The 24563-nt window shown below is 38.7% G+C and overlaps 1 protein-coding gene across 1 annotated transcript in view; it reads right to left on the reverse strand.

Moving 5' to 3' along the window:
• LOC133605660 (protein O-mannosyl-transferase TMTC2-like) overlaps window positions 1–24139 on the reverse strand; it is a 58358-nt gene extending 34219 nt beyond the window's left edge. Inside the window, exon 1 of the mRNA XM_061958899.2 lies at window positions 23821–24139. Coding sequence (XP_061814883.1) covers window positions 23821–23903 — 83 coding nt within the window. The 5' untranslated portion in view covers window positions 23904–24139. The remainder of the gene's footprint in view (window positions 1–23820) is intronic.
• Window positions 24140–24563: the final 424 nt, after the last annotated feature.

Here is a 24563-nt window from a genome sequence, read left to right on the forward strand (position 1 = left end):
ATTATTACTTTGAACTGTTTTATATTTGAATTTTTATCCTGTAAAGCGTCGTTGAGTACCCTGAAAAGCGCTATACCAAATAAAATGTATTATTATTATTATTATTAATACGTGCTTGTTGGTCCCCTTGTTTAAAATATTGAACAATTTTCATACTGTAAAAACGGACTGTAAAAAAACGGGCAAAAGACCATTGTAAAGGTAACAGGTGCTGTTTTTCTATTTACAGTAATTCACTGTAAAAACAACAATATAGATATTATGGGGGGAAAAGTGGCAGCGCATCACCAGAATTTTACTGTCAAAATAACGGTGGTGCTTTTTTTAAATTTACGATATTACAGTGTAAAAATTTAAAAAAAAATAAACACTGGCATCTCAATCGCCAGAATTTTACCCTAAATATGACCGTTTTTAATAATAGTTTTTCTATTTACGAAAATTTGCTCTAAAAACCCAATTTTTACCATATTTAACATTTAAAAAAAAAAAAAATCTGCCAGCTCAGTTGCCAGAATTTTACTGTAAGAAAAACAGCTGTACTGTTTTTACATTTAGAATAGAATAGAATAGAAAGTACTTTAGTGATCCTATGGGGAAATTCAGCAATTTTACAGCAATTTACTGTAAAAACACAGATTTTAGAATTTGCGGGGAAAAAAACTAGCTGTTTCAGTGGCCAGAATTTTACCGTAAATATAACAGTTTTTAATAATTTTTCCATTTACAGTTTTTCACTGTAAAACAACTGTAGATTTTACAGTTTAAAAAAAATAGCAGATCGGTCGACAGAATTACTGTAAATTTAAACAGTTTTGAATATTTTCTTCATTTACGATAATTTGCTCTCTAAACCACTCTAAATTCCATCCATCCATTTTCTACCGGTTGTCCCTTTCGGGGTCAAGGGGGGTGCTGGAGCCTATCCCAGCTGCATTTGGGCAGTAAGCAGGGTACACCCTGGACAAGTCGCCCCCTCATCACAGGGCCAACACAGATAGACAGACAACATTCACACTCACATTCACACACTAGGGCCAATTTAGTGTTGCCAATCAACCTATCCCCAGGTGCATGTCTTTGGAGGTGGGAGGAAGCCGGAGTACCCGGAGGGAACCCACGCAGTCACGGGGAGAACATGCAAACTCCACATCAAATCGAACCCAGGACCTTCGTATTGTGAGGCACATGCACTAACCCCTGTCCACCATGCTGCCCCCACTCTAAATTTTTAAAAGTTTTTTTTACGGTAAAATACAGTCCTTTTTCAGATTTTTTTTTAACAGTGTGCAATATAGGACATATAAGACAGAATTGAACAATTAATCAAATACACTGATGGAATATTTCCTCCTCTTTGTATCGTGCTTTGTTTATCTGATTTATGCAGGAAGTGAGCACGCACGCACGCACGCACACACACACACACACACACACACACACACACACACACACACACACACACACAAGGGTGTGTTCAAACATCAGCGGCACCACTGGCAGAACAATGCTTCCACCAGAAGTGGCAATACCACTTTCCCACACTCAGGACTGGTCGGAAAGTTGTCCAGATAGCATTATTTTTTATTAACACAAAGCAGTTAAAGTCGGGGTTAAATCTATTATGAACCCAATTATTGCTTGGTTCATTCCCTCATCTATCTTTTAGTAGATTGATTTAAGTCTCATTGCATTCTCAGGAGCCATCGATGGCTCGCACTAAACAGACGGTGACGGCGGCGTCAGCAGAAAAGGGGCCAAATAGGGCCTTCCCTGAGCGATGTTGTCAATGAAAGTCTGTGATGAATCTTTAGTCTGTACTGGAAATCAATGAGTAATCATAAACCTAAAGCTCGGACCACCTGCTGTTAATAAAAGTATAAAGTACATCTTCATGAAAGACCACCAGGAATTGTTTTTTTTTCCGTACATTAACTCCTTAGTAGCTTTTTAAGAACGTCTCACCCAATAAATCCACAGCTTTACGGCTTTTTGAAAACACACATGCACAGCCAGGGAAAAAAATCCCCTCCAGCGAGTAACGAGAAAAAACAAATCATCATCCAATCATTCCAAATTCTCTTTAATTACAGCGTCTGACTTTGGACGGCTAATTAGCGGCGCCGGCTTCCACGGTGATAAATGTGATTAAAATTGGTGTTCGCCAAGAAAAGGCAAAAAAAAGCGTGTGTGTGTGTGTGTGTGTGTGTGTGTGTGTGTGTGTGTGCTCATGCTCGGGGATATGAATTATGATCCAGACATATTTGCTATGTGCTTTGGATATTACAGTGCTCCACATTGACTTCAGCTCAACCTCAATTGGAATTCCATTGTTTTTCCTCTCAGGTAAATAATGCACACGTTGGAAATATAAAGCACAAGGTGGACTAAAGAGGCCGCCATGTTTAGAGATGTGTACCTTTCCCATTTGAACCGATACGCTATCAAATTACACTAATTAATAATAATAATTAATGCACGTACTCAATAGCATTTTTTTAAGTCTTTTGTGTTTTCTTGTGGTAGTAAAGTGTTTCATAATACAATCCATATAAAATACATTTATTGGGTGAGCTGTCCAGTTGTCCAGCTTGTTTTTTTGAGTAAGGATGTATATTGTTAGAATTTTATCGATACAGATACCAATATCCATTATACTCATCGGTACTATATTTAATTGGGGTAAATAATTTTTTTTTTTTTTTTTTTTTTTTTTTTTTTGCAAGAGGCTGTACACCACCAACATCACGTAACATCTCACAGCAAGGAAGTATTTTATCAACACCTGCTTTTTAAGTCTCAAACAAGTTTGGAGTTTGAGACCCCTGTTTTACATGATATACCATATCAAATGGATAATCTAAATCAATACAATTAATTAGCATGTTACGTGGGTGTGCACTTAGGCCAGTGGTTCTTAACCTTGTTGGAGGTACCGAACCCCACCGGTTTCATATGCGCATTCACCAAACCCTTCTTTAGTGAAAAATAAAATGTTTTTTTTTTCAAATTCAAGACAAAGTTATATGTTTTTGGTAACACTTTAGTATGGGGAACATATTCTAAGTAACAAAGACTTAATTTAGAGTTTTTTGGTTAGGGTTAGAGGGTTATGGTTACAATAAGGCCATGCCGAATAAGGCATTAATAAGTACTTAATAATGACTAGTTAAGAGCCAATATGTTACTAATTTGCATGTTAATAAGCAACTAATTAATGGTGAATATGTTCCCCATACTAAAGTGTTACCATGTTTTTTTACTGGTGCACAAAATGAACCGTGCATGAACATCACCTTGTTCAAACAACAAAACCAACACAGAGCATAAACTCACAACGAATTACACACCTGCAAACCCGTCTGACTTCTGCTGTTGCCGTATCCGTAATACGCCGATAGGGAGAAGTTTGTATTCACACGATAAGTCGGGTGTGTCTTGACCTCCGCCGAACCCCTGAGCCTGACTCACTGAACCCCTAGGGTTCGATCGAACCCAGGTTAAGAGCCACTGCACTTGGGGAACATATTATATGTAACAAAGACTTAATTTAGAGTTATTTGGTTAGGGTTAGGGTCAGGGTTAGAGGGTTAGGGTTATAATGAGGCCATGCCGAATAAGGCATTAATAAGTACGTAATGATGACTAGTTAAGAGCCAATATGTTACTAATTTGCATGTTAATAAGCAACTAATTGATGGTGAATATGTTCCCCATACTAAAGTGTTACCATGTTTTTTTTACTGGTGCACAAAATGAACCGTGCATGAACATCACCTTGTTCAAAGAACAAAACCAACACAGTGCATAAACTCACAACAAATTACACACCTGCAAATCAGTCTGACTTCTGATGTTGCCGTATCCGTAATACGCCGATAGGGAGAAGTTTTTATTTACACGATGAGTCGGGTGTGTTTTGACCTCCGCCGAACCCCTGAGCCCGACTCACCGAACCTTAGGGTTCGATCGAACCCAGGTTAAAAACCACTGACTTAGGAAAAGTGTGTTTTGATGCCAATTACTCAGACGGTGACAACAGAGAGACCCGTCAGCAGATGCTGTCTTGCAACTTTATTGATTATTATATCACTTCAATTTTTTTACTTTTTTGAGTGGATTAACATTGGCCTGTAGATTATTGGATCGCGAGGAGGACGGTTGATGAAGCGCGATAGCGACAGTTAAGTAAAGTGTGTTTACTTCAAACTGATACGAATTTTTGGTGTGTGTGGTGTTGCTTCTTTATTTGTCATTATTCCAAGCTGATTATTAGATCTACCCATGTCTTTTTTTATGGGTAGCAGCGACATCTGAAGTGAATGTAAAAAAAAATACCGATAGCCATATCATTTGTACTTCTGGACTGACCCAATACGTACACGGTACCAAAAACTACCAATACTCGGTGTACATCCCTATTTCTGAGTCTCATTTGTAAGTATTATATAGTAGACTTTACATGCAATTCCAAGACGTTAGATGGCAGTAGTGTATAGACTGCGATGTTTTGCTGTCGTAAGAAAGTAGTCTTTGCCATTAAGTTGAATGTACCAGTATTGTCCTACAAAGTGTTTACACTGTAAATATTGTACTAACAAAGGGTAGTTTGGTTTTGAAGAGCTACCAGTTGATATCAACTTTTGACATCTCCCAGTGTCTGTGTCACGCTAACAGAGTGTCCGATCTGCCAGAGGCCCTCCTTTCTTCCTGCTTGACCATTTGCCACATTCCAGCATTAGTGAGCCAGAAGAGACTAGGACCCTCAGTCTTTTCAAGGGTCTTTGCTTATTATCTTGTGATGTGTACAAGAAGACATTTTCTTTCACACTGGAACTGAATGTGAAATTGATCTCTGAAGGTCCACACTGACCTTTAAAGGATGAGCGCAGCATATACAACGTGCATGGACCTCCCTGCTTGCGCCTAACGTGTCTTGAACTGCATGATGAAAGCACATATGGTGTCTTATAGCGTCGTTAAAGTGCTCTATGGTCCATTTTAGAGAGGGACATGATGTCATTCCAAAAACTACAGCCAGTGTTTGTGCAAGATTAACAGCATTACATGCATGCATGGATACACTAGGATGCACACATTTAAAGAATTTCTTCAGAGAAATGTGATGCTCATCCAAGTAAGTGCAGCCCTGACATTGGAGCAAGCATTTATAGATAAAAATAGAGTAGTAGGCGTTCACTGTGACGTGTACTCTCTTGTGTTGACAGATATTGAGACAATACTGGCTGTGTTTTGACTCATTTTCAGTGAATTGCACATCTATACTGCTTTACAAGCTCCACATTGACTACTCTAAAACATTGGTTTTCAACTCACCCAGCCACCATCAGCCTTTAACAACAAACAATGATGATTTTGCGGAAAATGTTCAACTCAAGTCTAGCAAACATCTTATATTTAAACATTTGACAGTGGAGTTTGAGTTTAAGGTAGTACAAAATAACATTTTAGCAACAACAATCTTTCATCACAAATTATTTGAACAAAAAGTGTCTGGTTTCTACTTGCTAACTCAGCAGACGGACAAGAGGTTTTTAATCTGGACCAGGGGTCCCCAAACTTTTTGACTCGGGGGGCCGCATTGGGTTAAAACAATTTGACCAGGGGCCGGGCTGTATATATATATGTATATATATGTGTGTATATATATATATATATATATATATATATATATATATATTAGGGCTGCAACAACTAATCGATTAAATCGATTAAAATCGATTATCAAAATAGTTGGCGATTAATTTAGTCATCGATTTGTTGGAACTATGCTATGCGCATGCGCGGAGGCTTTTTTTATTTTATTTTATTTTTTATATATAAACCTTTATTTATAAACTGCAACATTTACAAACAGCTGAGAAACAATAATCAAAATAAGTACAAAAACAGTACAAAACAGCGCCAGGGCGGCGCTGAGGCTACGTGTCATGAGGTGGAGGTAAGCTAGCCAATGATGTGTCATGTACAGCTCACGTGACGACGTCGTCTCCTTTGCTGGAAACATTCGAAAAATGGCGCAGGAAAACAGTACGGATAGTTCAGCGGAGAAACATCTTGAGGTTAATGCTTCAATGGAGAAAAGTGTACGACCTAAGTCGTCAAAAGTGTGGGAACACTTTACTTTAAAGACTTCAAAGAAGACCGTTTCCTGCAAAATGGCACGGAAGTACAACATTGCTTCAGGAGCACCTGAAAAGGAAACATGTTGGAGCCATGGATGAAGGGAAGAACTCACAGTACATAACTTTTTAAGTCCATAGTGGCAACAGGCATTCATGAGTTCAGCTTTTTTGTGAGTAACGTTAACGTTATGCCTTTGTTGCAACGCTGGGCTGATAATGTGTCTCCGGCACATTTGACTCCGTTTTGAGAGAGAAAACGCACGGTTACCAATTTGGAAATAAACGTAACGGACAGAAATATCTCAGGTTGGTTTCATAATGTTTATAGAACAAATAATAATAATTAAACTTCAAAAAAGGGTCATTAGAATAATACACAAAGCGTGCTACTATGAACATACCAATCCATTATTTCTAAGTTCTAATGTGTTAAAAATTTCAGATATTGTGTTTTTAAAAACAATGGAAATTATGTTTCGAGTAAAGAACAACAGCCTTCCAGCTTGTATTCTTAGGTTATTTCAATTAAGAGGAGAAACCCATAATTTACGGGGGGTATTGATTTTTGAAATAGGTAAAGCAAGAACGAATATTAAATACAAATGTATTTCAGTTTTAGGAGTTAAATGGTGGAATAAGCTCAGTGATGAGTTGAAGACATGTACTTCTTTGTTAAGGTTTAAGAAAACATTGAAAGGTGAGATAATTGAAAATTATAAAATATAGTAACAATTACCGTACTTTCATCCCATTGATTTTTTTTTTTTTTTAACATTGATGTTCCAGGTAATCTTATTTTCAGTGAAGGTATAGGATAGGCAAATATAAGCTTTGGCTTCAGCCTATTCCTTTTTCGGTCATGCTTTTTCTTTTTCTTTTTTCTTTTCCTTTTGTGTGTAAATGTGTATGATTGTTATACTGTATATGTATAGTCTGTACTTTTAAACTGGTCACACAAAATGGTTAATGGTTGATGGTTGATTATATGACCGAAATAAACTTATTTCATTCATTCATTCATTTCATTCATTCATAATGGATCAATGTAGCCGGGCCCAATAAAGCTATATAAATCTATTTACATTTGAGTGACGCTTTAGTTCAACTAAACGTTATAAAGATGCAGGAATATTTCATGCTATTATTCAGAGGCAGCCTAAAATGAATCCTTTATTATTCACAACAGAAACGTGTACAATATCTGATCCAGCTGTGATCTGATGAGTTACATTTCTGTGTTATTATTGGGGTATGCTGCACCCCCAATGTCCAGAACATGGAGCCAGTATGCTGGTTTGTTTCAATAAAATACTGGAAAGGATAGAAATGTAGTTTGTCTCTTTTATCCGATTATTAATCGATTAATCGAAATAATAATCGACAGATTAATCGATTATCAAATTAATCGTTAGTTGCAGCCCTAATATATATATATATATATATATATATATATATATATATATATATATATATATATATATATATATATATATATATATATATATGATGTCACATTATCGATGGGAAAATGCATTTTTAGACAATATGATTTGCCTGAGCAGCTAGGAGACACAGAGAGTAACAAGCGATAGAAAATGGATTAGAAAGGTCATATTTAAAATAATAATAATAAAAATAAAATGATATTTATTTATTTATTTTTTAACGTGGGACTTCCCGCGGGCCGGATCCGACCCGCCAGCGCCCAAAATCCGGCCTGTGGGCCGTAGTTTGGGGACCCCTGATCTAGACAGTTGAGCCTTTACGTTGAAGCACAGTAAAACTTACCATACAGAAATAAAGCGTTAAATAATGCTCACATAAGACAAAAAACAAATGCATTAGCTCGATGCTAATCTACAAAAAAAAACTTTTAACGAGATAGAGATTAATGTTACCGATGTTCCTCCAAATATGTCATGGGCAAAGTGTTACGTGGTTATGAAAGCACAAAAACGAAAACAGCTGGAAAATGCAATTTCTGTAGGGAATGCTGAAAAGCCGAACTGAAACGCAAACCTTAGAATAACTTGCAAACAGTCAGTATGCTTCAAGTAACAATATAGGACTGAGGTGTATACCTGCGAAATTTGCTAAGAAAGTTGAATGCTAATGTTAGCATGTGTTAAGTAACAACATATGTGATTCATGTGACTCTAAGGTGTATACCTGAAAAAAAAAATTGCTAAAAGGTTTTAGCATACCAATGTTATGGTTATTTGTTTATTTATCTAGAGTATAGCATAATTGTAAATCAGCTACTACTGCCCCAAAGTGCTGTACAGATTAAAAACAGAAAGGTAAAAGAAATCATAGAACATTCTATATATAAAACGCAGCTAAACAAACTAATCAATTCTATCATAACAACAACATGACTGCAAATTGTTTGTCGCGTCTCTTGGACTGCTTTAGACTGTTTTGGCGAGTAAAAGCCATAAACTTCAATTATTTAAAAAAAAATTGTATTACCGTATTTTCCGCACTATAAGGCGCACCTAAAAACCACAAATTTTCTCAAAAGCTGACAGTGCGCCTTATAACCCGGTGCACTTTATATATGGATTAATATTAAGATTCATTTTCATAAAGTTTCGGTCTCGCAACTACGGTAAACAGCCGCCATCTTTTTTCCCCGTAGAAGAGGAAGTGCTTCTTCTTCTACGCAAGCAACCGCCAAGGTAAGCACCCGCCCCCATAGAACAGGAAGCGCTTCTTCTTCTACTGTAAGCAACCACCCGCCCGCGTAGAAGAAGAAGAAGCGCGCGGATATTACCGTACGTTTCATTTCCTTTGTGTGTTTACATCTGTAAAGACCACAAAATGGCTCCTACTAAGCGACAGGGATCCGGTTCATGAAAAGACGCAATCTCTCCACCCGCACACGGATTACTATTTCACAGCAACTGCCTAAAGACTTTCAAGAAAAGCTGGCTACTTTCCGTGCATATTGTAAAAACAAGATAGCTGAAAAAAAGATCCGGCCAGAGAACATTATCAACATGGACGAGGTTCCACTGACTTTTGATATTCCTGTGAACCGTACTGTGGATACAACGGGAGCACGTACGGTGAATATTCGCACCACAGGGAATGAGAAGTCATCCTTCACTGTGGTTCTAGCTTGCCATGCTAATGGCCAGAAACTTCCACCCATGGTGATATTCAAAAGGAAGACCTTGCCAAAAGAGACCTTTCCAGCCGGCGTCATCATAAAAGCTAACTCGAAGGGATGGATGAAGAAAAGATGAGCGAGTGGTTAAGGTAAGTTTACGCGAAGAGGCCGGGTGGCTTTTTTCACGCAGCTCCGTCCATGTTGATATACGACTCCGTGCGCGCCCACATCACGCTGGTTTTTAATATATTATTAAAGTTTGACTGACCTATCTGACTGTTTTTTTGACATTCCTTTAGCGCAGTTAGATGCGGCTTATAACACGGGGCGGCTTATAGGTGGACAAAGTTTTGAAATATGCCGTTCATTGAAGGCGCGGCTTATAACCCAGGGCACCTTATGGTGCGGAAAATACGGTACATCAATTTAGTAATTGTGAAAAAATATAGACAGTTTCAAACCAAATGTGTTCTGTTAAACCACAAGTGGTAACATAAGCTAGCCAATGGCGTTCTTGTTATATTTTTTGGTTTAAAAATTGTAACTGTGAGCAAGTTGCAAACAGCACCTTTAAGTAACAAAATATTTACTCCTGTATATATGACACTGCATAGTTATATATTTTGTTATGTGGCGTGCTAATATGTTAATATTAACATGCTAACAGTTCACATGCGCCGAGTAACAAAAAGCATATTCCTGCAAAATTTGCTTAAAAAGTTAGCATGCTAATTTTAGCATAATAGCAATTGACTAACATTAAGTTTAAGGTTTTTTATTGGCTATTTTATGCATAAACTTACATTTTAGACCAGGGGTGTCGAACTCATTTTAGATCGAGGGCCACATGGAGAAAAATCTATTCCCAAGTGGGCCGGACTGGTAAAATCACGGCACGATAACTTAAAAATAAAGACAACTTCAGATTGTTTTCTTTGTTTAAAAATAGAACAAGCACATTCTGAAAATTTACAAATCATAATGTTGTTAGGGTTTTTTTTACACTTACATCTTGCGGATAATCAATTATTTGTCGTTATTTATATTTTCTGAATAAGTTATGTGACAATGTTCATCAGTCAATTCATTGGTGTTCATTTTCAATCAAGATAAAAAAAATAATATCGAAATCAAATTACGGGATGATATTCATGTAGTTTGATCATTTTCCTCGACTGATGTACTAACATCATGTGGTTTATTTTGTACATATGTAGCATCATCTACAAACATACAACACATTTATATTGCAACATCCAGCGGACACATTTAGAACAGCTGTTTCTTTCATTAAAAAATTTCAGGTAAATTTCTATACTTAGCAAACCCATTACGCGTGCCGGATAAAACCTGTTTGCGGGCCTGATCCGGCCCTCGGGCCGTACGTTTGACACCCCTGTTTTAAACACATTGGAAATTCCTGTACGGAATTATTTTCGAGTCAACAGTATAGTAAAAAGTACATTTAGAGTATAACATTAAAATGTTTCATTTTATATGTAAAAGCACTCCACAGAGATGGTAGTATTCACACAGATAGTGAAGGGGCAAATAGAATTGTGTATAGTGCACAAGTATTTACACAGTTAAAAAAAAAATAGCAACAAGCATTTTGACTTTGTAATGGTTCGAAACGGTTGAGAAATGTGAAAGTGGTAACACTTTTTGACAAAATGTTACGGAAAACTGGGAAAACTAAACATTTTCAGACATAAAAAAATAGATAGCACTAATGTACTGAATAGAAAATAATAATTTCTTTCAGAGTAATATAACCAAAGTTATGACCAAAAATAAAGCAAAGATTTACCTGGAAGGACCAAAAAGTCCCCAAAATATTTTAAGGATTAAAAAAAAAATGCTGTCAGAAAACAGAATGCTTGCGGAAATGTGAGTATCGTACTCGCTTATGTGAGCTACTGTTTGTGAAAAGGGTAAAGCGTGACAAACCAGATCATCTGGACATGCATAATTCAGTAACCTTCAGCGTGGTGCAGTAGATTAAAAAAAGAATACGCAGATAAAATGGATGGATGCTCCGAAAATCCATTAAAAAACGATTGCTTTCTTGTCACAGTCCACCGCCGGCCATCCATGAATGTCACAGCCATGCATCCTGCAGAAATATGGGGGTTTTATGTCGGCATGGCCGCCTTTATCCAGTGCAGATGTGTCCTGCTTGTCATTGCTAGGTTTACTTGGTAGGTGCTGCACCTGATGAAATGTTGCTGGTGTAATGTCACAACATTTCATGTCATCACGCCGCAGGAAAACGAGCAGTGAGTGTGTCGTACCTCACATCCGTTCCTACGCGTCAAAGCCAGCAAAGTACCAAAATGGGTGGGGGTTGGGCTGTCCTGGTGGGTTTTACGAGGTGTGAAGCACCAAATCATCCACACCCACACCCACACACGGAACAGAGAGGGCGTGGTTGCATTTTACAAGAGTTCGCTGGACTTCAAGTGCAGTCGGCCGCCAAGCTTATGAAGCAGAAACCAAAAACATTCAGCTGTGCCATGCAACAAAACTTCACAGCTATTGATTGCAAAAAAGACCCTGAGTGTCGTGTTGGGTTTTAGGTTACGCCGCTTGGTTGTTTTTAGACGTATGCTACAGCGCACCTTGATGAAGGGGAGGTCAGCCCCTGATGTAATCTAACGCCGCAAAACAGGAACTCTAGTTTGTTGCGCCGCAGAAGATATCCAAGCTGCCAAGCTTTAAATAAACCCACGGCAAGCTCTTATTTGTGGCTTTTTGATTGCCAGAACATTAGGCACGGTATCGTTCACATTTTAACAGAAACTAATGCCAAAACGGTAGCGATGTACAGATTGATACTCAAATATCGATACTGCCGATACCAGGGGCTGTATTTATCAAGCGTCTTAGAGTGCCATTTTACACTTAAGTCCTGAGAATTTGCTAAATTTAGTCCTACTCTCAAACTTAAGAATAAAAGCTATTTCAACTTTCTTAAAGGGGAACATTATCACAATTTCAGAAGGGGTAAAACCATTAAAAATCAGTTCCCAGTGGCTTATTTTATTTTTCGAAGTTTTTCAAAATTTTACCCATCACGCAATATCCCTAAAAAAGCTTAAAAGTGCCTGATTTTAACCATCGTTATATACACCCGTCCATTTTCCTGTGACGTCACACAGTGATGCCAATACAAACAAACATGGCGGATAGAACAGCAAATTATAGCGACATTAACTCGGATTTCAGCGGCTTAAGCGATTTAACAGATTAAGCATGTATTGAAACGGATGATTGTAGTGTGGAGGCAGGTAGCGAAAACGAAATTGAAGAAGAAACTGAAGCTATTGAGCCATATCGGTTTGAACCGTATGCAAGCGAAACCGACGAAAACGACACGACAGCCAGCGACACGGGAGAAAGCGAGGACGAATTCTGCGATCGCCTTCTAACCAACGATTGGTATGTGTTTGTTTGGCATTAACGGAAACTAACAACTATGAACTAGGTTTACAGCATATGAAATACATTTGGCAACAACATGCACTTTGAGAGTGCAGACAGCCCAATTTTCATCAATTAATATATTCTGTAGACATACCCTCATCCGCTCTCTTTTCCTGGGGGTCTGGCGGCAGATTTCTTTGAGTTTATCGTTGGAAATGCATCTGCTTTGAGTGTCGCAGGATATCCACACATTCTTGCCATCTCTGTCGTAGCATAGCTTTCGTCGGTAAAGTGTGCGGAACAAACGTCCAATTTCTTGCCACTTTCGCATCTTTGGGCCACTGGTGCAACTTGAATCCGTCCCTGTTCGTGTTGTTACACCCTCCAACAACACACCGACGAGGCATGATGTCTCCAAGGTACGGAAAACAGTCGAAAAAACGGAAAATAATAGAGCTGATTTGACTCGGTGTTTGTAATGTGTTTGAGAAAATGGCGGATTTGTGACGTCATCGCTCCGAGAGCGAATAATAGAAAGGCGTTTAATTCGCCAAAATTCACCCATTTAGAGTTCGGAAATCGGTTAAAAAAATATATGGTCTTTTTTCTGCAACATCAAGGTATATATTGACGCTTACATAGGTCTGGTGATAATGTTCCCCTTTAAGTCTAAGAATCACTCCTACTCTCCACGATATTTAAGAGATCTTCAGAGGTGTCCTAAGTGGTTAGGAGTTGCTAGCGGGGGATGGCACTGAGGCGAGCGAGACGTGCGCGAACGTTCAGGGAGCGGAAGGATGTCCTGGCTTTGTTTGATGACGAGCAGCTGATCAAACGGTATCGTTTAGACAGAGCGGGTATTATTTTTGTCACAGATTTAATAAGGGGCGACATCTCATCAGCAACATCATGCAGCAGAGCTTTCACAGCAGAACTAAAGGTCATCACAATGCTTCGATATCTCGCCACTGGGAAAATGAATTGGATAGAAAAGGAAACATTTATTTTTGATTCATTGCCAATATTGTTTGTTTGTTTTGTATTATTTTGTAGTTTATTGTCAAAATATACACTCCCATTGTCCACTTAAATATTTCTAAGATATTTCTTTATTCATAGACAAGGGATTCCCTTCCGTGATTGGTAATTTCTATGGACACAGAAATGACGTCACCTAAAATTCCGTTTACGGCACATAGAAATGTCGTAATTCAGCTCTGAGTGTGACACTTCAGTCCTACACTTCGCTGAAAGTGTGAGTAAGACGCTTGATAACTAACTTTTAAGTGCAGCTTTTAGCGAAGAATTTCTTTACTCATAAGTCAACTCTTAGCAGACTTCTTAGGAGTAATTCTAAGACGCTTGATAAATACGGGCCCAGATCTTCATGCGCTAATATCGATTCTTTAATCTTAAAAAATCTACCATGAATTGATTAACGTGGACCCCGACTTAAACAAGTTGAAAAACTTATCCGGGTGTTACCATTTAGTGGTCAATTGTACGGAATATGTACTGTACTGTGCAATCTACTAACAAAAGTCTCAATCAATCAATCAAAATCAAAAATATCGAAACTTTTGATACTTTAGTTATATGAGACAATGCATATCATGAACAGGAACACAGTGTAAAGTAGGGATGTCCCGATCCGATATTTGGATCGGATCGGCCGCCGATATTCGCAAAAAAATGCGTATCGGCAAGGCATGGGAAAATGCCGATCCAGATCCAGTTTAAAAAAAAAACCCGGTCCGTGTTTTCCAACGCACCGATTTAAATAATACATTCCACTTTTCTGCTGTTCCCTAAGTTCCGTTCCGCATTTTCCAGCACACCTTCAACACATCCACACGTCTGTGGATTCTAACGCAGTTGCTTTTAGCTGCTGGCATTACACGACAGGCTCTTCTCACTCTTTCCTGTGTCTCCCTCTTACAGACAGCAAGCGCACCTTCTTACACACGTCACATACTGTCACGTCATACGTCACATACGTATACGTCCTCTCCCAGCAGAGAGGTAGCAGCATGGCTAACGTTAGCTGTGATGCTAGCGCAGCCGCTAAGGTGCGCGCCTGCTCAAACGTCCTCTGCGCACGGCAAATCTATGCCACGCACAAAATCAAATAAAAAAATAAGCGCATAACAATTTTCGACACACGGACACGACAGAGAAAACAGTTTTCGTCATCATTGTTCAAATATTGTAAGGTATGTCGAGACGCTTATCTCCATTCGGTGCCACACGTCCACACCATCGCCGAAGCAAAAATTTCCACATCAACACCGTATGAAAAAAATAGTGATTTTTTTTTGTTGTGATTTCCCTCTCTGCATGAAAGTTTAAAAGTAGCATATATTAATGCAGTATGAAGAAGAATGTTTTAATGTAGACATGCAAGCCTTGAAAGAAAATTTTGAAAAACAAGACTACATTTCCTGCAAATGGGTGCATTTCTACCCTATATTTTAACTCTAGATTTATTCTCATATCAAACTCTTTTAGTTGTCTTTTTGACACTTACATCCGGCACCCCCCTCCACACCCTGGATTATAAATAATGTAAATAATTCAATGTGATTATCTTGTGTGATGACTGTATTATGATGATAGTATATATCTGATAGTATATATCTGTATCATGAATCAATTTAAGTGGACCCCGACTTAAACAAGTTGAAAAACTTATTGGGGTGTTACCATTTAGTGGTCAATTGTACGGAATATGTACTTCACTATGAAACCTACTAATAAAAGTCTCAATCAATCAATCAAAACACATAGAATCATCATACTGATGTGATTATATGCATCAAGTGTTCATTCAAGGCTAAGGCAAAATATCAAGATATATATCGTGTATCGCAATATGGCCTTAAAATATCGCAATATTAAAAAAAGGCCATATCGCCCAGCCCTAGTTTCAATGATGCTATTTCTGTTTGTCATGTATAATTTTGTCTATTTTGTGTTTATCCTTGAATAAACAGGTCAGTTTCTTGTTACCAACCATTGTGTATTATTCAAACTCCCCTAATTCAGCTGGCTAGTTGTTATCAAGAGTACTAAAACCCTTTTCAACATGATTCTGACAACTAAGTAGGCTAAATAACTTTAAACTTTAATACATGCTCGGATAGGCCATTATCGGTCGGTATCGGTATCGGTCAGTATCGGTATCGGATTGGACGTGCAAAAACAATATCGGGATCGGATCGGAAGTGCAAAAACCTGGATCGGGACATCCCTAGTGTAAAGTAACTAAATCTGTGATGCGGGGGTCGTTCTCCCAAGATGCAGACGGACTCTGGACACAGCGTGCAGGTAGAAAAAGATTTATTTTACCAATAAATCAGGCAGGAACAAACAAAAGCTTGCTCATAGCACGGGAGACAAAGCTTAAGGAGGCTAGCGCGGGAGCTAGCATACAAGAACAGGAATCAAAACCGTCGTCAACTGTTGCGTGTAGCAAATTAGGAAGCCAGTGGAAAGAAACGGGAATAAATAGCACTCTGATTAGTTCCTGGCAGCAGGTGAGCATCCCAGACACTAATCAGAGGCAGCTGTAACCAATCAGCACCCATGGTAACCAAAGGAGACACAAAACAGGGGTGCTGAAACAGAACTAAGGTAGTCAAAACTAACAGACAAAACATGATCCGGGCTACGGATCATAACAAAATCATTGAGATCTTGTCTAAATCAGTGTTTCTTAACCATAGCGCCCCCTAGAGAGCCGCCAAAAAATACCTGTTTCTCAGCAGTGGGACTTATGGGCCGCAGCAGTACTCAGTTGTAATACACTTTTCCACCACTAGAGGCAGTCATGACAATCTTAAACAAACAGAAGAAGTCTTCCGCTAAAGTCATGGAGAAGTTTCTTAAGCGCAAAAATTATGACTAGAATATTGAAGCGCTACTACTACCTACTACTTTTCAAATTTTACCACACATATCAGGCATATATGCACAAAATATTGGATTGCTACCATACCAGCCGGAATTTTACTCGATATCAGATCGGAAAGAAAGTCAGTGGTATCGCGCATCACTACAAAACGGTATTTGAAAAGGTTGTCGGTGCTTAAATGCTGCAAGAAATGATACTGACAAAATATAAAACATGTAAAAAAACTGAATATCTTTTTATTCTTATGGTATTTTGTAACATTTGGATTGAACAAACTTGTAATTTAAATACCTCTGTAATATAAATTAAACGATGATTAATGAATTACTGAGTTATTTAATTTATAAAATTAAGATATAATTGTTAATCAAATATTATATATTTAATTGTATTTTTAATTTTGAATGTATCATCAATACATTCAAAAGTTTAAAAAAATCCATGACAAATACAGAACATTTAGAACAACCAAAGTCTGACTTGCTTGCTAGTATTCATAAATCCAAGGGTTCATGAATGCAACCTCACTCGCCGCAGAAATTACCCATTACTGTGATCATTTTGGTCCGTGATATGAAATGTTCATGTCTTTACATCCTCAGTTCCAGCTCTATCTTCTAAAACAAGACACAACAGCCTTGAGTAAAAGTTTGAATCATCATACGCAGCAATACGACACAAAGGCGACACGTTTTTTTCTGCCTGTTTCTGCTTGAAAGGCAATTTTCTTGCAAACATGTTATTCATAACTAACCCAGGAACATGTTTCCTTGCAGACCCCACGCACGTTGTCACCCTCCTCAAGCTGCATATTACTGCTACACACACACACAGTATATAAATATATGTAACCCGGTCAAAGACGTTTGCTCACGCGTCTCTTCGGCCTCCATCTCGCACTATTATTTAAAGACTCTTGAGAACATTCTCTAACATAAACAGTCGTATCGTGTAACTTGTAACGTGATTTATTTATTTTTACCACAGAAGATGTGTTGGTTTTTTTTACTAAATGCTACAAGTCACAGTGCCATTGGGCTAATAAAATATTTATATTGTTTTTTATTATTCATATTACTACTGTTACTTATTTATTATCTATTTATGTATGTATCCTGCGATGAGGTGGCGACTTGTCCAGGGTGTACCCCGCCTTCCGCCCGATTGTAGCTGAGATAGGCTCCAGCGCCCCCCGCGACCCCAAAGGGAATAAGCGGTAGAAAATGGATGGATGAATGGATGGATGTATCTATTTAAGCATTTGCTATTCTCTCTTATTCACTTGTTGCATCTTCTACAAAAGCAAATAACTGCCCAGGTGTTTAATCACTAGAGGTGGGAATCTTTGGGGTACCTCACGATTCGATTACCATTACGATTCAGGAGCTACAATTTGTTTGAAATCGATAATTGTTGCATTTTTAATTGATGTGTATTGATGAATGTTTACCTTTTTTTTCATTTCACTAAATAAGCATTAATCTCTTGCAACTTTTAAAAACAGTGCATTTGTAACAAAAAAAAGGGTTGGATTACATTTATTAAATTAATGGAAATTTGTGACAAGACTGACATAAATGCCCTAAAATAAAGGGGCTGGCCGGCTCTCTCGGTAAAGTGGATAACTCCAGTCAGCCATATTGTAGAACTGTCTGCATTACTTTATTTACTATAAATAAATAATCGATTATTTACGTTTACTAATCGATTTTACAATCGCCCATGTCCGAATTGCAATGCATCTAAAAATTTATTATTTACCCACTTCTACTAATTGCACCATGCCAAAAAAAGCCTACAGTTGTGGGTGTTGGCAACAGCTTGATGTATTTTTTATTAGGATCAAAGGTCTTAAAGGGGAACATTATCACAATTTCAGAATGGTTAAAACCATTAAAAATCAGTTCCCAGTGGCTTATTATATTTTTCGAAGTTTTTTTCAAAATTTTACCCATCACGCAATATCCCTAAAAAAAGCTTCAAAGTGCCTGATTTTAACCATCGTTATAAACACCCGTCCATTTTCCTGTGACGTCACATAGTGAATACAAACAAACATGGCGGAAAGAACAGCAAGATATAGCGACATTAGCTCGGATTCAGACTCGGATTTCAGCGGCTTAAGCGATTCAACAGATTACACATGTATTGAAACGGATGGTTGTAGTGTGGAGGCAGGTAGCGAAAACGAAATTGAAGAAGAACCTGAAGCTATTGAGCCATATCGGTTTGAACCGTATGCAAGCGAAACCGACGAAAACGACACGACAGCCAGCGACACGGGAGAAAGCGAGGACGAATTCGGCGATCGCCTTCTAACCAACGATTGGTATGTGTTTGTTTGGCATTAAAGGAAACTAACAACTATGAACTAGGTTTACAGCATATGAAATACATTTGGCCACAACATGCACTTTGAGAGTGCAGACAGCCCAATTTTCATCAATTAATATATTCTGTAGACATACCCTCATGTCAGCAGGCCAGGGAAGCTAGGGTCGATATTCTTCTCTTGATCATCTTCGGTGGCATAAGGGACGGTGTGAGCCAAGACATCCAGGGGGTTTAGCTCGCTCGTCTGCGGGAACAAACTGCCGCCATTGCTTGCCGTGCTACCGAGGTCCTTTGTCCCTGAATTGCTCACACACTCCGGCAGATTCAATGGGGGTCTGGCGGCAGATTTCTTTGACTTTATCGTTGGAAATGCATCTGCTTTGAGTGTCGCAGTATATCCACACATTCTTGCCATCTCTGTCGTAGCATAGCTTTCGTCGGTAAAGTGTGCGGAACAAACGTCCAATTTCTTGCCACTTTCGCATCTTGAATCCGTCTCTGTTCGTGTTGTTACACCCTCCGACAACACACCGACGAGGCATGATGTCTCCAAGATATGGAAAACAGTTGAAAAAACGGAAAATAACAGAGCTGATTTGACTCGGTGTTTGAGAAAATGGCGGATTGCTTCCCGATGTGACGCCACGTTGTGACGTCATTGCTCCGAGAGCGAATATTAGAAAGGCGTTTAATTCGCCAAAATTCACCCATTTAGAGTTCGGAAATTGGTTAAAAAAATATATGGTCTTTTTCTGCAACATCAAGGTATATATTGACGCTTACATAGGTCTGGTGATAATGTTCCCCTTTAATTGATTCCTAAACTACCGCATTTTCTTCGAATTAACTTTTGCCTGTCCCACTAAACACACCAATAAGCTTGTTAATAGATGTATATTACAACTCCTTTGTTATAGTACATGGGACAATGCACATTAATGGACATATAAAATGTTAATGTGCCAGATTGTAACCAAGGGCTCATTTTGCTGCTTTTATCTGCCATACGTAGCGAGCAGGTCCGTGAAAATAATGCATGCATTAAACCGGTCCCTTGTGGAAAAAAGGTTGGGGAACCCTGCTTTAGATACTACCGTTCAAAATAACGACAAATCTAGTGACTTTTTCGAGAAATGTTGAAGCTTGTCTGCAAGAAATTATCAATCTAAAAGGCATTCTCGCGGATACTTTGCTAATATGAAGCTTCTTTCCCATGGTTGAGTCATGTGTGGAAGAGCATAAAAAAGGCCATTTGTTAGCAGTCAGTATGATTTTGAACCCACATCAAGGGCATTTTTAGGGACAGTCAGTATCACACTGACGCACTTGAAGACTAGAAACAGAGCCAAGAATGCGTTGGTGACTCGCGTTCAAGGACTGCGACGAGGCTGTGAGATACAGGATGCACGACGCTTCGCCATGCTAACATATTTCACTCTGGGTGTCCTCCAACTTATTGAGTCTATTTGTCAGAAATAAAACATTTGTTAACCAGACACACGCCTGGATAGGTATTTAAAGATGTAAATACCATATCTGTCATGGCATTTATTGTACGTTAAACCCAAGACTTCTGTCTCGCGGCTCCCATAAAACACCTGATTGACAAAGCAGAACGCCGCCAGAGAATCCCTCTAAGGTGAAAAACCGGCGAAGATTGTCCGTCTCGCCATCTTGTCTGGGCTTTCCCCAACTGCATGTGACGAGTAACGAGGATTTGATTAGGTAGCAGAGGTCAAGATAAGCTTTGGTGTGAGGAAAGACAACAACAGAGAACAAGGAGTCTCCACTCCGCTCATAAGTCTTAAACCCCCCCAAAGGAAGCCAGCCAGCACGTGACTCTTGACCCTGAATGCCGTTTGATGGAGAGCCAGTGAGGGTCGCACCTCGCATTGCTATTCGTCTCTCCGCCGTCGTTGGGAGAAAAAAAAACACCTGGGTGTAAAACGAGCATAGTGACGTTGATCGATAGGGGGACGCTGAACTTTTAAGGTGAGGATGGAGTGTGGTGATCCGTCTCCGCCGGGAGGCTTTGAACAAGCGTCGCGGTGTCACGGCCACATGGACGGACAAGACTGATGGATTAGGGGGGCGAGGCGAAGACGTGATAAATGACACCAAATGATGCAAGAGCACCTATAAAAGAGGTCTAGTCAGCGCTCGAGAAGCTGCAATTCTTCAACCTACATAACATCTGTGGCGCCCTCTATGGGTCGTGTTCAAAATGCTTTGCGAGACATGCTAGCATACATGTAATACCGTCAAAGTTTCATAATCATGAGACCAGGGGTCTTCAACCTTTTTCAGGCCAAGGACCCTCAAACTGATCCGGAGAAGTAGTAGGGACTCCCTACTTGTATGTATTGAATGAATTGTGTTTTAAATTAAACTGGGCCTAAAGGTGCCCTATTGTTGTGCCACACTAAGATATTCAAATGCTACAGCAGGCCCGGGCAATTCTTTTGACTCAAAGGGACAAATTTAGAGAAAAAAATATGTCTGGGGGCCGGTATATCTATTTTTAGGAACACTAATACAAAACCTCACAATAATGTCTGATTGAATGCTAAAAAAGTTATGACAGACTGCTTCAAAAAAACAGAATGGTATTTTCCCTTTTTTTCTGAATGAGACACGCAGAATGTACATGAAAATAAAGAATGCGGGATTTACAATATTAACTATGAAGGATAAAACACTGAATATTGACAACAGATCATGCAAAAGCGCAGATTCCAACCATTGAAATACTTTGTATAGTTCAATACTTACGGTCATTTGAAAACATCCCTACACATCATAATGGCAGCTACAGTTTCCATCTTAAAGATCTATAAAAAAATATATATATGATTTTTAGGAACACTAATACAAAACCTCACAATAATGTCTGATTGAATGCTAAAACGTTATGACAGACCGCCTTAAAAAACGGAATGGAACTTTTAATTTTTTTACTGAATGAGACACGCAGAATGTACATGAAAGTAAAGAATGCGGGATTTACAATATTAACTATGAAGGAAAATTGTAAATTGTTCTTTGAGTGCAACATGAAACTGCCAATGTACCCTTTAATTTATATTTTAACCTTGTAAAAGTGAGTGTTTAATGTAATGTAAGATTTTTTGTTAAAATAAAGATTAATAAAAATTGACATTTTCCCTAGTTCCCTTTATTTGGAAAAGTATCGATATACATTTTGGTACTAAATTATTGGTATCGGGACAACCCTAACTGCCTACTATGCAACTGGATTTTAATGTTGGTCATTATCAGGGCCGGCCCGTGGCATAGGCTGTATAGGCAAATGCTAAGGGCGCCGTCCATCAGGGGGCGCCATGCCAGTGCCACAAATGTTGGAGAAAAAAAAAAAAAAAAAGTTGTTACTATTATTTCTAAATACAAAAAATAATCTCACGTTAATTAAAATGCAAAGTAAAGCCTATTTAATAGAAATATTATTTGTTACAACATTACGCCCCCCCCTCCTCCCCCCGCACGGTGCGCCCCCTCCCTTCCCGTATCATGACTCTTTTTGGACGTCACCACATCAAAAAATCAACACAAGATGTCAAAACGGCCAAAACTGTCAGGTGCCCAGGGAAGAAAAAAGAGAAAAGAAGAGGAGAAACGAGAAAAGACAGAGGTAGCATGTAGGTAACGTTAGCCTACATGAAATTATTTGTCTGTTACAGAATGTGATAGTAACCTGGCTTTTTAGCATTAAGCTAATGTGTCATGACTCGGCAATTGCTAATCAATAAATAGCTAGTTCTGTTTTAACGTCGGGTTAATATTGTGGAGGGGGCTAAATTGTTATGGAAAATAAAAATGTAACGTTAGGTAATTACAGTACTCCCACCTTACATTCCTCAGGGACAGTTATATTAGATCTTTTAAGCAGGTGTTTTTTGTTTACATTATTGCCTTCTGGTTAGCTACTGTTTTCCCTGCAGGTAATAGTCACTTTTCCACCCCTTTATATATTAGGTATAGTTGTAAGTAAAAAAAAAAAGGTCAAAGACAAAGCTATTCGGGTTCTTGTGAGTATATACACTTCACTGCCGATGTGGGGGGGGGGGCGCCACCTAAAATCTTGCCTAGGGCGCCAGATTGATTAGGGCCGGGCCTGGTCATTATGATGGTACTTTGAAAGCCAAGTATTTTCTGAGGTGGTACTTGATGAAAAAAGTTTGAGAATCACTGATCTACACTGTAAAAAAAAAATTAAAAAGTGAGGAGATTTTCCGGAACATTTTTTACGGTAAAAATAAAAGTGGTACCGTTTTTACATTTAAAGTAATGTACTGTAAAAACATTGGTCATAGATTTTAGGGTAAAAAAAGGCAGCTCAGTTACCAGAATGTTTCCGTAAATATAACAATACAGTAGTAGTTTTCAATTTACAGTATGGTGCAAAAAACTGTAAATTCTACAAGAAAATGCTGGTGAGTGATTTGCTAGTTTTTGTTTTGGTAAAATGTACAAATAAAATTCACAAATGTGTTTTATGTCCATATTTTTGGGTTTATAAACAGGCTCATTGAATTCACATGATTTATTTATTTATTTATTGCAAACCAAACTTTGGTTTTTGTACAGTTGGTATGTTTTGAAAGAGGTTTATAATGGTAACCGAGTTATACGACTGTATTTTATTACATTGGATTTATTGTTTAGCGACTTTATACTTAATAGATCAGACTTATTACATTTAATGGTCAACGTCTATAAAAAATGTTGTTTAATTTCCACCTTTAAAGCCTTTAAATGATAAAACATGCATGGAGAGGGTCAACAATGCAAAGTGCAGCAGTGATTGACAACAAAGCAAGCAAGCAGCGTCGCCATGGTAACCAGGGTGATGGTAGGAAGACCCCTACCTGTCGTCGTAGCAGAAGTCGGCATCCAGCGTGTTCACGTACACACCCACGGCCACGGCGGTGCACAGCAGCTCCGTGATCATCTCTCGTGGGTTCCAGTACGAACAGTACCGACAGGATGACGAAGTCTTTGAAGATGAACAATTCAGTCTCGTGTTGTGTGGAATTCAGCCGCTCGGCAGCGTGGCTCTCCGGGGCTTCTCCCACCCCGCGTAAAGTGTCTCACGGCCGGCCATGTTCGCTCCCCCGTCCCCCGGGGGCCGCTCGGTAGCGGGTCAGAACCGTGGCAAGAGGCGAGGAGCCATCGCTGTATGGGTGATGTCAGCCTGAGCATCGGCGGCTCGACAGCAGCGGAGAGAGACACGCGTGTGGTTTTCTAGGGGGGCCGCGCATGCGCACTCGGAGGGAGCTGGTGCGGGTTTACAAAACATCGTAAACAATCATAATAACATTTAGTTTTTTAACAGTAACAATGTGAAATATTTAAATACATATATAGATTGGGAAAGCATGAAAATGTATTTAATTCATAATGATACCAACTTTATTAATAAAGCATAATAATAATATTCTGCAATCATTAGTTGGTATACGTTTGCTCTAATTTACAAATAACTGACAAATTAATGGAGAACATTGAATTGATTATAAAGAGGAGGGAAAAAATTAAAATAGGATAGAACATTAAATAAAAGCAGCCCTTTGAGACATGTGTGATTAAGGGCTTTGCTTTATAAGTGAAC

Source organism: Nerophis lumbriciformis, linkage group LG05 (assembly GCF_033978685.3).
Source record: "Nerophis lumbriciformis linkage group LG05, RoL_Nlum_v2.1, whole genome shotgun sequence".
NCBI classification, from domain to species: Eukaryota; Metazoa; Chordata; class Actinopteri; order Syngnathiformes; family Syngnathidae; genus Nerophis; species Nerophis lumbriciformis.